Source organism: Sebastes fasciatus, chromosome 19 (assembly GCF_043250625.1).
Source record: "Sebastes fasciatus isolate fSebFas1 chromosome 19, fSebFas1.pri, whole genome shotgun sequence".
In the NCBI taxonomy this organism is placed as follows: Eukaryota; Metazoa; Chordata; class Actinopteri; order Perciformes; family Sebastidae; genus Sebastes; species Sebastes fasciatus.
This window is the reverse complement of record NC_133813.1, coordinates 25,049,306-25,067,653: the sequence shown is the minus strand read 5'-3', so window position 1 is coordinate 25,067,653 and position 18,348 is coordinate 25,049,306. Positions and strand designations below refer to the sequence as shown.

Here is an 18,348-nt window from a genome sequence, read left to right as displayed (position 1 = left end):
ATAATGCTATTTGTGGGATTTTAAAAGAACAAACATACAATTGAATGGCATGTAATGTTATTCTGTTTTCCATTTTAAGCGACAATATGCAAGATATATATATATAATGCAAAGGGGCTTTTTTTCAGTGTTAGATATTCTCTTTCTGATTTAAATTTGGAAATAAATCCGGAAATGTATCAGTATTTGTTTTGAACAACAGAAATAAAGGTGAAAATCAGATAAAAAGATTAATGACTGATGCTTCAACTGTTATCAGGCCATTAAATAGGCATTATTGATCGCCATAAGCACCATAAATGCGGGTCATTAGGAGCCTACTATGCCTGCTACATTGTAAAAGTGAAAGCAAAACCTAAAAGCAACACGTTGTAAAACTGAATGAGATGTTACGCTTTGAACACGAACAAAAAGGCTTCTTTAGGTTTAGGCAACAAAACCATTTGGTTAAAGTTCTTATTGATAAAATTTTTATGTAGATGGTTATTTTTGAAGAAATAATACATCCACAGAGCCTTTTAGAAAGGTGCTGAATAAAAGTATGGCTTTTCCTGAAAAAAAAAATTATAATTGTGAATTAATAATTTTAAAAATGTTGCATTCCGTGTATGTAAATAGCATCAGCTGACAGGAAGTAATCATGGACCCAAACTGTTGCCTTGCAACGCAATTTCTTTGCAATTCCGTTGAAAGACAGAGGGTAAATACAGGTATTTTCAGGCAGACCTGAAGAAAATAAAGTTTTTTTTTAAACATTACAACATGTAAACATGTTCTAGTAGAAACATAAAATACAAGTAATGACCTGAAAATGGGCATGAAAACAGAAAAGTGAAACTTAACACTTGTGAACACGAAGACAACTACACATTATTGGTTTCACGCGGGATGCGAAACCTGGCCTCCTGGGTGAAAAGCATTTGTTTTGTGTCCCCTCCTCATCATCGTCCCCAACCTACACCACATATGGAGTTTCATGCTGTCTATACTACAGAGCCTCACTTCCACTTCTGCTACTGTCGTGATTACTACCGTCGCTAGAGGTCGCTGTTGTGTTCTTTTTATACCTTCTTTCAGTGATCTGCCATGTCAATAGATGATAAAACCTACTAGTGGATGTAGTAGGCCCCTATTGACCCACATCTATGGTATAGCGACTGATAACGCACATTTGATTGCCTGACAACAACTGAAAAAGCTGAAAACAATAACCCTTGTATACTGTACATCTCTATGTTACATAACTGGGTTCCCCCTTATTCTAGACGGCACTCAAGCATTGCTGCAATGGTCAATCCTGCTTCTAATTCATTAAAGTACAGAAAGAGTTTAGTATGTATGAAGCGGTTAGAAATCTATAATTCTCATCATTATGGCCTTTTTGCTGCGTCGCCGAGTGACCCCTCCGGCCAGACGCTTTTCATTATGCAGTCACATGAGCACTGAATGGCTCATTAGTAGCGGGCGAGATAAACGCCTCGTCAGCATGGCGACCACTTATGCTCATATCAACATGGCTGCTGTCTGCTCCGATAAGGCATGGCATTATGTGCTCTAATCTCTAGGTCTGTCTACCCAGGGTCAACGTCAAGGGGTCTGCACAAACACAGGAAATGTACCTGGACGGAATGTGGAGGGAAAACTCAGCCGACTCACCTGTGACTTTTTGTCAAAGGTGCTCAGAGTATAGGGAGGGCTTCCGATCTCTGGCAAAACAAGATTATATATTCCATCATATGTCTTCATTTCACTTAAAACTTTATTCACCAGTGACTTTTATTAATGAGGGTACTGTTATGCTGGGCAGAATCAGCCCCTTAATCTGTCCCTGAATAGCCATGAATAAAATGTTCTCGGCTAAAATGTCAGCTCAAATGCTTCGTGTCATGTTTTTGCACGAACGAATAGCTTTGAACTTTTCTTTTGGCCTAAAGGAAATTCCAACAAATCCCAAAATAGCATTTTTTAGAGCATGATAATGCAATTTTTTTTGTACTAAGTACTTTTCCATAAGAGAAAATACTATATTTCTGCATAGACATAGTCTGATTTCTAAAGTGGTCAGTGCTGTGCAGTGTGCAGCAGACTGTTGTGTAACGGCAGCACCTCTTGATTCAAGCACTGGGTGGGTAGTTTTCCTGTTGATTCAGGTGCCACACCGGTCAATCTGTATTTAGAGAGCTGAAATCTCTCTCTGATGTCTGGCTGTGTGTGTGTGTGCAGTATGTGCGTTTATGTTTGATGTGATGAGAGAATCCTCCCTGGATCTGGACGCTGGATTTTTCATTTGCTCGTATTTCTGTGATATGTTCGAAAGCAGAGTGATGTGACTCAACGAAAATGCCTCGGGACATCTGACAGATTATTTTAATCTGCTCATATACTGCAACTACAACAAATCCAACAGTGAAACTCTGGATACTTAATCTTCTCGCAGACGCTGGAGGGAATAAAGTTACACTTGTTTAACAACTCTCCCCAGTTCAGACATGTCCATTAGTTAAATAAATGATTTGAAAATGAAATCATAAACTTGTAAGCCATCTCAGATCTCTGACATAATTCAAAAACCTTCATGTTCTTAGAGGCCCGGTGGGTTTTTTGTAACCATATAAATTTGAAGATGTCTTTTTGTAATTGTAATCTCTGAACTACTGTTTCTCAACTGCTCATAATAAAAAAAAGGGTTCTTTTACTGATGTCAACAATCTTAAAACAATATTTGTCTGTTGTATAGTGTTGGAGTATTACCATAGAAGAGCTGTCAATCAATCTAGTGATAGCCTCTCTGATCATGTGCATTGCACTTTGTCGTTCTTCTTTCGTTCACACTTTGATCAAGGGTTGTACTTTTGACTTCCTTCACTTTTAAATATGTTTAATAAATAACAGAGCCTTCATTGCTATGCCGCCCTCGTATCGGAAAGCATTAATATTTACTGGCAAAAATCAGTCAAGAAAAACGAGCTAATCTCTGCTGGTTCTCCGCGAAGCATATGTTGTGCAAAGCTACATCAATCTTGAATGATTGGGGGCAACCACTGTGCAATGAATCTCTAAAGCTTCAATCTGCTTCGGTTTGCACGCAGTTAGCATGAAACTTTGCTAAATTAGTCTGTCTATCCACCAATTAACACTCAGATGATTAATTGTGTTTTGCTTGTGCTCTTTTCGCGTATTGGGGAGGGGGGGGGGGAACTAACCATATAAGTGAATGGAAAAGACCCAGGAACTGATGGTGTCTGCGATATAACAGATCACCTGAGGAGTATTTATGAGAATCTACATAAAATTGATGGCATATTTTTCATGCCTGCAGCTGCTGCTCGCTCCCAAAGAAACCACAATCCATACCATCAAATGCATCTGCATCAAAAGAATATGGAATGTGTAATTACCAGCGGCAGACAGGGCTTAAAGTGAGCCAGCGAAAACAACGGAGGAAGTGAGCCATAGACCTTCCATACGCCACCGTTGTTCTGCCGGCTTCCGACAACGATGAGACGACGGACGAATGGCTCCCAGAGGTGTAAACAGAGCTAGTGTGAAGACAGGCTGTCTCCAGACCCGCTATCACATCCTCAGTTCCTCTCCGGCAAACATTGGACGCAGGACTTGGCGCACACGGAAAGTCTTCAAGCCATTAAACTGACTAGACTAATCAGCAAAAAGATTTTTTTTGGGGGGGGGTTTGGGGGTAGAATTCCAGGACTCAGAGGGAGGTGAGATGGTCAGGAAGCTGGTGTGTTGTGTAATGTGTAGTATGCAGGGGTGAGAGGCCAGGGGACAGTGCGGGCCCCTGCAGAGCACTGATAAGGGCTTGTTTACCTTCCTGTGGATGGTCAGGCCTCAATCTGCAGTTGCGGAAACGCCGGGACAATAGGTGTGTGTGTATGTGTGTGTGGAGTCCAGAGAGAGACTCGAGCCAGCCTTGAAGCTCCCCTTTCCCTCTCCGACTAACTCCGATAGGACCGCTGACCCCTCCCTCCCCCTTCCCCCATCATGACTCCGTCGGCCGACCCTGGACACAAACAGTTTACCCTTCCCCAAGGGACCAAGGGAGACAGTCGGGCTTGACGTCAGCCCCCCCCCCACTCCCCTCTGCATGCTAATGCAGCCATGCACTGTAGCTCTACAAATCTTCCTCTCGCATCTAAACGCAAGTAGCTGGTGCTCTTTTCCACAGTGACTTACAACGAGGGAAGGCATGAACGACAGCGCATGAAATCAAGGGTGCCTGCTCACTCGCCCCGAAGGCAGCTTGTTATTGGGCCGCAGGTACTCAATCCCTTGAATCTAAATCAACATTTAGTTAGAAATTTAAAATTTAAGGCCTCGCCACTGCATGTCAGTAGCACTCTGCAGTGTCGGCGCAGCACGGATGGCTCAAAGTGGATGCAGCGGTGTTGCACACAGGCAGGCAGCATCTTTAATTTACGGGGCAGGAGTAGCCAGCTAACAGAAACCGCACAGGCAGCAGCACCAACAACAAACCTTCTCACCACCATTTCAACCCAAGTATGCTGTATTTAGGAAAAAAAATCTATGAATATGGAAAACATAACCTCAGCAAATCACAGCAAACAAATCTGAATCTCAGCATCAACATTTATCTGAATCCATCAAATCAAATTTCTTAGCATTTTGATTTTTTAAGAATCTTAAAGGAGACATATCAAGCTTATTTTCAGGTTCATACTTGTATTTTGGGTTCCTACTAGAACATGTTTACATACTTTAACGTTAAAAAACCCTATATTTTCCTCATGCTGTCTGCTTGAATATACCTGTATTTACCCTCTGTCTGAAACGCTCCGTTTTAGTGCATTTCAAATGGAATTGTAACAGAATTGCGTTGCTAGGCAACAAACAGCTTGGGTCCATGTTTACTTCCTGTCAGCTGATGTCATTCACATACACTGCAACAGGAAATAAACTGGGACACATTTAGAATGTTTACGTTTAAAACTTTGAAATGGTCTACATATTGTAGATTTGTGACATCACACATGGACAGAAATCCTGACGGCTTGATTCAAAAGCTCAGTTTCTGAATATGGGCTATGTGTATTTCTCTGTGTATTGAAAACGTTGAAACGTTTCGATACTTTCATAGTATTTATATAGAACTTAAACCAACTTTATAATATAAAAACAATGAAAATATCACTTTTTACAATATGGGACCTTTAATAAAGAAATGGCCTTTTTCCAAGAAGTGACCTCTGGTTATTACCCCTATTACTGACATTTTTACATTTAGTCATTTTTATTTCTGCTGACCAATAAGATGCTTACACTCCAGAATATGTTCAAAACAAAAGTGATGATCAGATAATCAGTAACAGTGACAAGTGAATTGTGCCTCTACATTTAGGAGCTTCTGATTTTGTGGACAGTCAGGAGCCGCACTGTGTCATTTCCAGCACATACTGTATGATGAGACTTCTCAATTATTTGTGTCTTATTTGAAGGTGTTTTGTCATCACGCTGCTCTCAGCCTCTCATAGGTTTTCTGCTTGCAGCTCTCCACTTTCTCTCCACTCACAGTAAGAGGAAACTCATTCCAGTTTTCGTTGGATGGGTTGAAACATAATTTTTTTTCTTTCTTATCACCATAATGTTAACATAGTGTGTAACAACGAAGTGAATGCTACCTTAAAGTTGCATTATGGGCTGTTAGCATAATGTAATGCTTGTGGGCTGGGGCCATAAGTGCTCTGCTCACATACCCTACAATACAAGCCTTTTTGGCCTTGTTAATGCCTCAGTGAGCACCCACATTATGAAAACGTATTTCCTAGAGCATTTGTAACAATATAATGTAATTTTGTCCACCAAACGTTGAAATATACATGCTCTTTTTTTGCATTCACGAACACTACTTAACATTTGTAGCACATTTTCTAATTGGATTGGTCGGTGGGTCGTCCTTTTTCATGTGTTTTAGAGAAGTTTTGCGTACTAGTAGAATGGTGTATGTGCTGCCATTAGCATGTCATAACAGTTGCTGTCAAGAACTTAATGTGCTCGTATTCAAACCATAGACTGTACTGTATATACTTTTTGTCCATCTTGGTTTTTTTGCAACCAGAAGTGACATGAGAGGGTGGAGCTACAACCGAAAGCCGAATAAGACATTTTTTAGGCAACCAAAATGTTACAATTAACTTTCATGAACTGAAAACGCACTGTTAAAGGGTTAAAGTTTTAAGAAAAAAAACACGGACAATTCCCAGACCGGACAACGCTGTGGTAGTGACCTGTCAATCACAATGTTGCCACGCCCTAAAGCATCCCCTGCTTTATGGTCTATTTGACTCTAAATGAGACCATAATTTACTAAATGAACATCGTGCTGTATTGAAGAAGACTTGAAACTAGAGATTGAGACCATAAACTCATGTTTACAATGTTTACTGAGGTAATAAATCAAGTGAGAAGTAGGCTCATTTTCTCATAGACTTCTATACAATCAGACTTCTTTTTGCAACCAGATGAGTCGCCCCCTGCTGGCTATTAGAAAGAATGCAAGTTTATGGCACTTCTGTATTGGCTTCACTTCTCAGACCCGGAGGTGGCCCACTGGTTCAAACACTTCTGAGAGAAAGCAGAAGAAGGAGGAGGTATACTGTTCGGGGCTACGTTGATCCCTAATAATAATGATAAATCATCTCAAAGTCTCCGGTAACACCCAAGCACAGCCACGTACTGGCCTCAGTGCAGCTGCAGTGAGCTCTGCATAATTATGTGGACAGTGAAACTTAATTTAGGAGGTTCAGGTTGGCATTCTGAATTAATTTCCTTTTTAACAGAGTGTTTTAATTTAAATCTTGAGACAATGGAGGAAACAGGTCCACGCACACATGGACAGTCCTTAACTGGGATGTTGTTGGTCAGGCTGGCTGTAGTCTATGAATCTTTTAGTGGACTCTGTCAAGGAAGCTATTGGAAATAATACAACAATGTTAAAATGTTATGTACATGTCAAGATCAACTCTAGACTGGACTCTACTTTATCCTCCTAAGCTCTACTTTGTGAGGCTTTGCTCCTCATACATAAGACTCAGCTGCACTTCAGATTCTACTGTGTGTAGTTCACAGTACTTGCTAACGTTAACTAACGTGTTAATGTTGCAAGTAGGGATGCTCATTTTGAAAAATGTTCCTAACCGATAACCGACCCTCGTTAACTGATTATTAACTGTTAGCCGACAAGATTTGTGCCTCGCATGCAGCGGTGTACCAGCTGCAGGAGCACAACAGATATTGGTTGACGGGAGTCTCCAGTTCACCGTCCGGGAGCATTAACTTAGCAGCTACGATGCTGCGTGTAGTGTCGCGGACATGCAGCCACTTTCCCAGTAAAAGTCTCCACCGCACATTTAGTTTAGTTTAGCAGGTTGTCAGCTGTGTTTCTGCCCGGTGGAACTTTAGCGAGTGGCCAACAAACTGTGTGTGTTTGTGCTACGTTAGCAGCTCTAGCATTGCCGGAGGCTTCGTGCTCGCCACCGCACACGTAGTCTGAGTAACTTTAGTGAGTTTCCAACAGACCGTGTGTGTGTGTTGGTGTTGAGTGTGAGGTTGTTGGTGGCGTTCTAGCTGTGATCGTAGGTGTAGCAGTGTGTGTACAGTTTATTTGTCGGTGAATAAATGCTACAAAACTATAACTCCTCCGCTCCGCTCAAGCGAGCCAGAGACCGGAGCCGACTTCCTGTATCCTGCAACTCCGGCTCTGCCTCTTAAGGTGGGCTGTTAAGGTGGACCAGCTTTTCTCCTTAAAGTGACGAGCCGCTCCTCTGAGCCGCTCAGCTTTTGAGTTAATTATTAACATTTCTTATAACCGTTTTAACCGATAGCGTTAATCGGTTAAATAGTTATCTATGGACATCCCTAGTTGCAACACAAAGTTAATTTAAACTGGCCTACCTACTGTACAGCTAAAGCTGACAGATTTAAAGTTAAAGCGTGCAGCAACCTGATGCGATGCAACATGTTGAGCTAAACATAACAAAGTAGGCCTGTAGACTGACAGAAACAGAACATTGTTAATGTCAAGCTGATCCCGAGATTCCCTAAAATGGTCACAGTAATGCTGCTGCCTTTAATGGTACTACGCTCAATTGAACACTTGGAAAACGGATGTCTGTGATTTGGTGAACTAGCCTCCTATCTTTTTTTTCTGCGATGCCCTGGAGGTTAGGAAAGAGAGAGCAGATAGACCCAGGATGTGAAGTTACCACATGGGAGTTTTTGTTCTCCTTGTAAGTCGTAGCTCTGCGGTGCTGCAGACAACCAGCAGAATGCCTAGGGCGGTTTAAAGTGCATGATATTGTAAGTTATTCATCGCTCCCAGGTAGTGGCACAGTCCACCAAAATGTGCTTTCTCAATAACAGCAAAATGTGCCATCATCAATTTTGGCTGCACACCAGCTTGCCTTCATTTTATAAGCATTCAATCAGTTTGCTATGATATGTTTAATACGTTTCCAGTTAAATAAAAGTGCCTATTAAGTCTGGTAATTTGGCCATATAGTGTTTTTAATACTATGGTAATTGGCAGTAGTACAAATCCATTGATACCAACAGCATTTAATGGAATCTGCATTGTAAGAATTACAGCAAACTTAAGATCTGATTATGAGCACTTTTCATGAATTGAGCCCTCCCTAATGTCCCCTAATGTTTTCTACTCACATCTCCCCCTCATACCCAACATCTAAATGGAAATCATCAACATCCATAAACATGTCTTCTCATGGAATGGGAAATGGAGGGGACTGATATAAGTAGATGAAGAGGACAGGGAATGGAATGCTTCTTCTATACCTCATTTACCAGCAAACCGCTTAGCGAGGCCGTTGGCATTTCCGGGGTCAAGAGGGCAAAATGAATGTTCTTCATATCCTATGGTGACTCGTAAAAAAAAAGGGAGACCAGACACATGCATGTATGCCCACACACACACACACAGCACACACGCGCACGGTCTTGCGCAGTCAGTGTGATTTATACCAAGACCTCTCGGGCGACAGTCATGGGCCGTTGACTCTGTCACAGCAGAACAAGAGAGAAATAACTTTATGGATGTGGATATTGAGCAACAGGCATTAACATGGAGGGCCAGAATAACAGGAAACCAGCCTTGACCTCTGGGGTGAGGGAGGGAAAAAAAGAGATGGCAAGGGAGCATGGATGGCTCTCCATCTTGATTTGCCAAAAAAAAGCTGCAGTCCAAAGGTGAGCAGACTAAGAAACAGGGAAGAAGTTGGTCCAGGAAGTATACAGCCCCCCTCAATCCCCTGATTAGTGCAAAATGTGTCTTTGATTTGACCATAAAATAAAGGACAGTGGTACAATGTGTTAATCCCCTAGAAAAAGAGAAAAATCTGATTTAATGGGACACACACAAAAGATGTGTTTCCAAAATGTTCAACAATAAGAAAAAGATAAGTTAATTAAAAAAACTACATAACATCAGCGTCTCATTTTCCATCAGGGATATTGTGGGTCAGACACGTTATGAATGAATTGAACAAAAGAATCCATAACCAACCCAATTTCATTGTGGGGACAACAAAAACATGGAGAAAGAGCTGATTATGTAACATGTTCTAGCTCGCTCTTTTCTTGCTGTTTTTCATTGCATTTATCACTTTTCCATCCCTATCTCTGTCCATTCTCCTCCACCGCTAGTGATGACATCGCTCTCAACCAGGCTCTTTGATTAGTGCTGCCTGCTTCTAAATAAGGCACATCCTGTTGACCTTCCAAACATTGCAATTTCCTTTTAACCCTTTTCCCCTTGATTCCTTCGTCTTTCTCATCTCGCTTGTTTTACTCCACTCCATCTCCTCTCTGAGGGATTGTGGGCTGCCGGGTAAACAGACCAAATACATCATAAAAGTCAGTGGAGCAGTGCGTCATGCAGCATTTGCTTACTAAATTAGTTGTTTCTGTTTTGATATCAGTCTTGCTCGCTTATGCCTCAGCACCAGCTGTTTTGAGGGTGATCGAGGCATGCATAGTGGGCGCTTAGGCGTTTATTGCTTATATTCGTCTTACTGTATATGTGCTTATCTAACGCTTAGGCACAGAACAGAGTAGTTCTGACTGATCCCACAAGAGCCCAGTGAAGGTGGGTGGCTTTAAGGCTGTGTCCTTTGGAGTAAATCCAGATTAGAGACTATAGGGGTGTCACGATACCTAAAATTTAGTAGTCGATACCAATACCAGTGAAATTCCATGATTGTCGATACCGATTCAATACCAAGGTAAAAAACAATGTTCATGTACTTCAACATCCACTCTTTTATCACCGTTTGCATACTAGTTTTTGATATGAAATTAAGCAGGTCATAATTCCCTCTCTATTATCTATTTGATATTGCTGTGACCATGTCCTTCAAACAACTGTATTTGTTCAAGTCTCTCAACAAAAAAATACATTTTACAAGATTACATATGAACACATCATGATAACGTTAGAATTTACTTTCCGTAATGCCGTAATCTCGCACTACTTGGCATTTGACACACAAGGCTAGATAATGCAGGAATTTGCCTATTCATGTCGGAGGCATATTAACACATCATGATAACGTTAGAATTTACTTTCGCCCAACACTTACTGAATAGAGCCTGAACGCATCATAATGTAAATCAATGGCACCTCCTCCGTTGAACTTGGCAGGACGAGAGATAGTTAACATTAGCTGTTAGCAGCTGGTAAGCAGCACAGTCCTGCACGGACAGCTAACGTTAACTAGCTCTCGTCCTGCCGATTTCAACACGGGTTTGTTGTTCGCAATGTAGCGTTATCGGGGAAAAAATAGGGTGCATCGATAGTGAGTTTACTGCATCTTAAACACATTTTCTAACGGGACACCGTTAGTCTCGAGTCCTGACTGTACCTGCGGAACTGTAGAAAAAGGAGTACCATCATGTTTTCGAAATATTGGCATTGACTTGCTACCAATATATTGGTTCTTTACATATCCCTATTAGAGACTATGTCAGCCATGGTGGTAGCCACCAAGACTGCAATGCCACAGGACTCCCACAATTCCCCAGTCTGACCCTTTCTTCTCTAATCAGCAAAAGGCGGAAGAAGGGCCAGGAAAGAGATCCCTGATTGAGTTGGAAAAGACATCTGACCCCCTCCACTGTATTCTCCGCCGTTCTTCTTGAGGAAAAAGGAAGTTTGCCGGAGAATATTTTGTCCCTGCCAACTTTAGACAGGTTAGAGCGAGCGTGTGCACGTGCATATACTCACTTTAACACAATAGAACACACACACACATAACCCAGGTCAAACACCAGGCATTTATACCCAACCTCATCCGTGACCGCACAGCCTCGGCTCGATTAATTCAGCCTCCTGAGACACGGATCCCCAGGTTAAACAGCAGGCTCATAGCAGAGAGCAGAGTGAGCAGGCTTGATGAATGACTGCAGCCCGGTATCCTGACAAGTCTGATAAACGTGAACCGGCAGATTCGTTTTTAAACAATGCAGTCCTACCCTCACATTTAACATCCATACTCCAAGACCAGGGAGAAAAGCTTTCAGAATGACTAATAACAACTTTAGACCCTTTCAGACAAGAAATCTGTAGCATTTCTGGGTTCATCTATCTTTGAAACAATGCTCTTCATTCATGCTCTGCTCATGTCCAAATATGACAGGATTGTTGTGGATAGAGCCGTAATCTCGCACTACTTGGCATTTGACACACAAGGCTGGATAATGCAGGAATTTGCGTATTCATGTCGGAGGCAGGGGATTATTTAGTGGGACCTGATTATATGCTGCTGACACTGCTTAACCATTTGTATTTGATTTCTTTCAGCCTCAAGTCAGACGTGTGATCCAACGGAGGTTACTGACAACCCGTGGGTCTACGTGAGCGAGATGCTGATTGGCTGTTGGTCCAGCTTCATCAGAGAGGACAAGGCAGAGGTCCACATCCTTAACCTGAACTTTGCCGCCGCGGTGAGCATGTCAAGGTTACACAAATGAGATGCAGAGGAACTAGGGCTTATTATGTAAATGTGAAAACTCTGCTTTACAGTGAGTAAAATGTTAGACGCTATGCTAATAAAATGGCAATATTATAATGGGGGAAAAAATACTCTTACTTAAAGGGGACATATTATGCTAATTTTCAGGTTTATGCTTGTATTTCGTGTTTCTACTAGAACCTAAAAACACATTATTTTTCTTATACTGTGTCTGAATATAGCTGTATTCAAGCTCTGTCTGAAACGCTCCGTTTTAGTGCATTTCAACGGAATGGCAAAGAAAATGCGTTGCTAGGAAACAACTTGGGTCCATGTTTACATCCTGTCAGCTGATGTCATTCACATACACTGCAACGGGAAATAAACTGGGACACATTTAGTATGTTTACATTTAAAACTGGGAAATGGTCTAAATATTGCATATTTGTGACATCACAAATGGACAGAAATCCTGACGGCTTGTTTCAAACGCACAGTTTCTTAATACGGGCCGTGTGTATTTCTCCATGGATTGAGTGTTTTGATACTTTCACAGTATTTATATATCACTTAAACCTGCTTTATAATATAAAAGACATAAAAATCTCACTTTTTACAATATGGGACCTTTAACTTGTATATTAGCAGTAAAATTCTGTAGGCAAATGAAACCCGATGACATTATTACAAAGCTGCACTGCAAGAGAATGTCAAAATGTAAAAGGCTGCACAATCAACACTATGGCTATCAGTCAAGCTGACAACACAGCTTCCTTGTCATTGAAACCCAATACCGTGCCCTGTCCTGGGTATGTTATCTATCATCTGCTAATTAATCTTCCCTCTCAGTTGGACAGTACAATATGTCAAGACCAGTCACACCTGAAAGGAAGAAGCAGTGTGCCGCTCCATGCATTGCACACATACTCATCTTATGTGCGTTTTATGCCTTTCAGATAATAAAACAAAACGTCACTCATCGTTACAAACACAGGGAACCAGTTTGAATCCACAGTGGTAAAAGTATAGGCGTAAATAATAGAATGAATGATGGCTGAATTCCATATAGCTTCTTTGGCATTGTGCATGCTGGATCACTGTCACACTGCCATGGCTTACTGGGACACTTGAATATAACAGAGCTATCGTTAATGTTATTAGTTAAAGCTGCAGTGGGTAGAAATGGAGCAAATAGGTCACTATATCCTGACAGTAGTGCATGAGACAGGTAATCTGAAAAAAATCATGTTCCTCTGTGTCCTTCGGTGTCCTCCGGTGCTCCTAATGGCATCTGCAACATTTCACAGAGCGCAGGAAAACAACCAGTCAGAGCTGATCTGAAGTCTGCCATCCAGCTTCCGTCTATGAGAGCCACGAGTCAATCACTCGTGAACGCCGACCAAACGGTCAAACTAGGCAGCGCTGATCAAATATGAATCAATATTCTGTTACTGTAATACCTATTTCTGTCCTCAAATGTTTTCAGAATCATCTTGTAGTGTACTGTTTAGCTGTAAAATGAGGAAGTTTGTGTCCCAGCAGCCATGTTGAGATCAGTTGAGGAAATACCAAGCACCGCCCACCAGCCGGAACACAGCCAATAGGAACGCTCTCTCTCTCTCTCTCTCTGAAATTACCTGTGATTGGTCAAAGTCTCCCGTCACGGGTTAGATTTTCTTAACGTCCACTTGGACTCCAGCATTAAATGATTAGATTTTGTTGGTCAAACGTCAACGGTCACTGTGACCTCACAAAACACGTTCTTGGCCATAACTCCTGAATTCATATGCTAATTATGACAATTTCACACAAATGTCTACGGGATAGGAAGATGAAGTGATGACATTTTGGACAGACATGGATATAAACTGCAACTTGGCGGAGACAGACAACCACGAGGCGGTAATTCTGGTTTAAAAAAAACAAAACAGTCTATCTAGAGTCTGACAGTGTTATAGAATTGCTATACTAAATCGCTGCTACCCTTAAATAAATCAGCCTCAAAAAACTTTCTTCCCACACTGAAAGTAAACACACACACTCCATGTCCAACTTTTATCAGCCAAATAACTAGCAAATCTGTAACAGATGCCAGACCTAACAGAAAGACAAGGTTTCCCAATATGCCACAGCTTTTTTTTTTTTTAACACTAATCAGTCTTCAATGACAACTCAGCTCTGCAAGTTTGTCCGTGTGTTCAAAGAATTCCCTTTTCCAGTTAAACAATCACACACCATACTTGAGGATATAGTGTATATTGTGTCTTTATGATCATAAAACTTTTCCCTTTTTAGGGAATGACACCAAAAAGAAACTCCAGAAAACTTTTAATCTATTTGTTGTTATTGCTGTGCCAGACTCCCATTTTTCACTGTCCAACATTGTCGGTCAGCTCACATTAGTCATTTCTTTATCAGTGCGCTGTGTTTGTTTGCTTCTTCTGTTTGTTCTTTATGTAGTACTTTCACATAAGCTGTGTTAAGCAACTGCTGTTTATTCATCGTCTCTCTTTTTTATTTTTCACTCTGTCTGTTGGCTATTCTTTCTCATTTGGTGGTGATAATGAGGAGGGAAGCAGATGTGCAGTCTAGCTAGGATGCTGCACTACAATGCCTGCCTGAATCCATCACCTCTGTAAAATTCATAAAAGCACTCAAGGTCCTTTCCGTCAGTTGCTTCTAGGAAAGCTATGGAGAATCCTGTCATAATTTTCCTCTTAAGGGACACCTTCACCGGTAAGATAAGCTGATTTATACAGTATGAGTGCTGCTTTTCTTTCAGAATTAATTCGTTTGGATATGACGTCTGAGGATAGTGAAGTTTAGTTTTTATGTAACACAAAGACGCATTAGCATAAATCTCTTAGCCTCACAGATGCTCGGGTATGTAAGAGATTTTGTTTTGATTTTTGTTTTGAATTATGTTGGCTAATTAGGGCTGTCGAAGTTAACGCGATAATAACACGTTCACGCAGATTCGTTATAGCGCCATTAATTCCTTTAACGCATTAACGTAATCAATCTTTTGGAGGTTGTGGGTTCAGTGAAGCTGGAGTGAAGATACTGGCATCATATGAAACTAGAAAAACCTAAAGAATCCACTGGTACCAAACATGTCATACTAGCTTGAGGCTAAATAACGCTCCAAACTTGGGCAACATTTTGTCGAGGAAAAACTGGCATGGCCATTTCCAAAGGGGTCCCTTGACCTCTGACCTCAAGATATGTGAATGGAAATGGGTTCTATGGGTACCCACAAGTCTTCCCTTTACAGACATGCCCACTTTATGATAATCACATGCAGTTTGGGGCAAGTCATAGTCAAGTCAGCACACTGACACACTGACAGCTGTTGTTGCCTGTTGGGCTGCAGTTTGCCATGTTATGATTTAAGCATATTTTTTATGCTAAATGCAATACCTGTGAGGGTTTCTGGACAATATTTGTCATTGTTTTTTATTGTTAATTGATCTCCAATAATAAATATATACATACATTTGCATAAAGCAGCATATTTGCCCACTCACATGTTGATAAGAGTATTAAATACTTGAATCAAATCTCCCTTTAAAGTGGCAGTAGGCAGTATATTTTTGTCATCATTGGGCAAAAATTCCATAATAACCTTTCGGCATATTGTAATTCAAGTGTTCTGAGAGATAACTAGACTTCTGCTCCTCCTCATGGCTCTGTTTTCAGGCTTTAGAAAATCTAGCCAGTGACGGGAGACTTTGTCTGATCACATGTCATTTCATTGAGAGAGCGTTCCTATTGGCTGTGCTCCGGTCATGTGACCGGTACTTGGCATTCCTTCATCAGATTTCACAATGACGGCGGCGTCACAAACTTTCTAATTTTACAGCTAAACCGTGCACTACAAGATGATTCTGAAAACATTTGAGGAGAGAAATAGGCATTAACGTAACAGAATATTGATTCATATTTGATCAGCGCTTCCTAGTTTGACCGTTTGGTCGGAGTTCGCGAGTGATTGACAGTCGACTTTCACAGACAGCAGATGGACAGCAGACCTCAGATCAGCTCTTACCGCTTGTTTTCCTCCGGTATGTGAAATCTCGCAGATGCCGTTATGAGCACCGGAGAACACCAGAGGAACATGATTTTTTTCAGGTTACTTGTTTCATGTACTACTGTCTCGATATAGCGACCGCTTTAGAAAAATAACTTCGCTCCGTCTCGCCTACTTCAGCTTCAATGTACATTTCAAACAGATAAGAAATGTGCGATTAATTTGCAATTAATCACAATTAAATATTTGAATCGATTGACAGCCCTTGTGCTAACATTTTGCAAGCAGACGATAGTGTTTTTGTCTCATACACTTGGTTATTGGCATAAATGTCGTTGAACTCTTTTGCCAAGTCTTTAGTCTTATTTAATAGACTGCAGTGTTCATCAGAAGAAAAAAAAAAAGCTGTTTGATGACTAAACAGATTTAAAGCATATTAGGGTACTTCTCTCAGTGATGCTATTAGGCCTGAAGAGTAAAACCAGACACATTATGCTGTGAGGGAGAATAAGAAAAAGACACATTTCATTGCAAAATGTTCCAGTTTGTACAAATAATTGTGCAAGTTGTCTTATGAAATAGTACAAATTGGTGTTAGAGTTCACGAAAGGAATTTGGCTCAGGATCCGTGTGACGCAATTGACGTTGTGCAGATTTTCCTCTTGTGGGACTACGAGTGGACGTTTTATCACATGAAAGAAGAAAGTGGACGTAAGATCTACTAACACGGTCTCCTTATCTGCTCTGGACTGTCTGTTTAGAACCGATTTTTCTTGTAAACACAGAGGAAGGGAAGCGTCTTCATGTCTTGCCAAACTGTCCAGTCAGATGGGACGTTTGCTCTTCCCTCCCTCTTTCTTTGTCCTTTCAATTTTCTTATCACCTTCTTCCCCCCATCTCTTTTGTGTTTCGCACTGATTTACAACCTGCCAGAGACGGTTGACTCTCACAGTTTGACCGCACAGAGAATTATAGAGGGAGCATCGAGGGGGCTGCGTAGGCCAGGCGAATTCATAGGGAGGAGCCGCCTGCACGGGGCCCATTGATGTCACACGCTAGCTTTGGTAGTCAGGGTCTTGGCACAGGGCCGAGACTACACCAACGGAGCCAATTCAAGTTAAGGGAGTGAGCCAAAAGAATAACTGGAAACTGCATCAGCAGAGGCCCCTTCAAAAAAAAAAGAAAAGTCCGAAAAGGAAAACAATTGTATCTTGAAAGCGCAGGAAGAAAAGTAGAAAGGTGAGTGATCAGGGTCAGCAGCAGTCATGATTCAGAGTTCAAAATGAAAGAATGAAAGTCACAAAAGGATGAAGGGGGGGAGAGAACTAGACAGAGACACAATGAAGCTCATTAGAAAGGAGTATTTAAGGAAAGCACCGCTGAGTTATCTCCATATGAAGCACAATGAGCTCCACAGGAAATGCCATTCATTCATTTACTGTGCGTGCCACACGATTCAGGTAAAAGAAGAGAGGTGTTTCTGGAAAGACATTGTGTGTTACTGCAAGTCTCAGTCTCTATCTGCGATAAGTGGGGTCTCATGTTATAATGACTGTCCCTCTTATGTTCCTTCTGTCTTCAGGGAAATCAAGTTTTATTTTTATGAGACACTTGCTTTCCATCGTCAGCGCATTTTTTAATCAAAATGTTAAAACAACAACTCTACAACTCTTTTTTTATATAATATTTCTAAGTATGTTTTCTTTAGTTTTGTAATCACCTGAAAAAAAAAGAATTGTGTTTTCGTTAGCTTAGAAGTAGCCGTTTATGTCTACAAAGGGGACGGGTCCGCTTTACTGAGCCCGCCGCCATGTTTCTACAGTGTAGCCCAGTACGGCTTGGGCCGGAGTCGATGATGTTATACGCTCCCTTCGCCGCTGCTCTCTCTCTCTCTTGCTTCACTACTCACTTCCCACGTACACACACACACACACACCACACACACACACACACACACACACACACACACACACACACACACACACACACACACACACACACACACACACACACACACCACGTAGGGAGTGGATTCTCTTCTTGGAGCCAGCCGCTATGTTTCTACAGTATCCCAGAACGGTCAAATCAAACTCTGGCTCTGGCTCTGGCACTGGCGTTTTTGCGTCGGCCACCGTAGTTCCAATCTGCAACCTCACCACTAGATGCCGCCACATCCTAAACACTGCACCTTTTAAAGGACCTGACACACCAGCCGTCGGACAGTTTGGGGCAAGCTGGTGGAGGTTTTTCAGCCGATTCAGCATGTTGAATCGGCGCCGTCACCCGTCGGTGAGAGAAATCTCTCTGATTTGCTGT

General features: G+C 41.5%; 1 protein-coding gene across 1 annotated transcript in view; it reads left to right on the top strand.

Annotated features, from left to right (window-relative positions):
- The window catches only part of eng (endoglin), a 61,303-nt gene that overhangs the window by 8,401 nt on the left and 34,554 nt on the right, over positions 1–18,348 (top strand). The window contains exon 2 of the mRNA XM_074618523.1: positions 11,852–11,994. Coding sequence (XP_074474624.1) covers positions 11,852–11,994 — 143 coding nt within the window. The remainder of the gene's footprint in view (positions 1–11,851; positions 11,995–18,348) is intronic.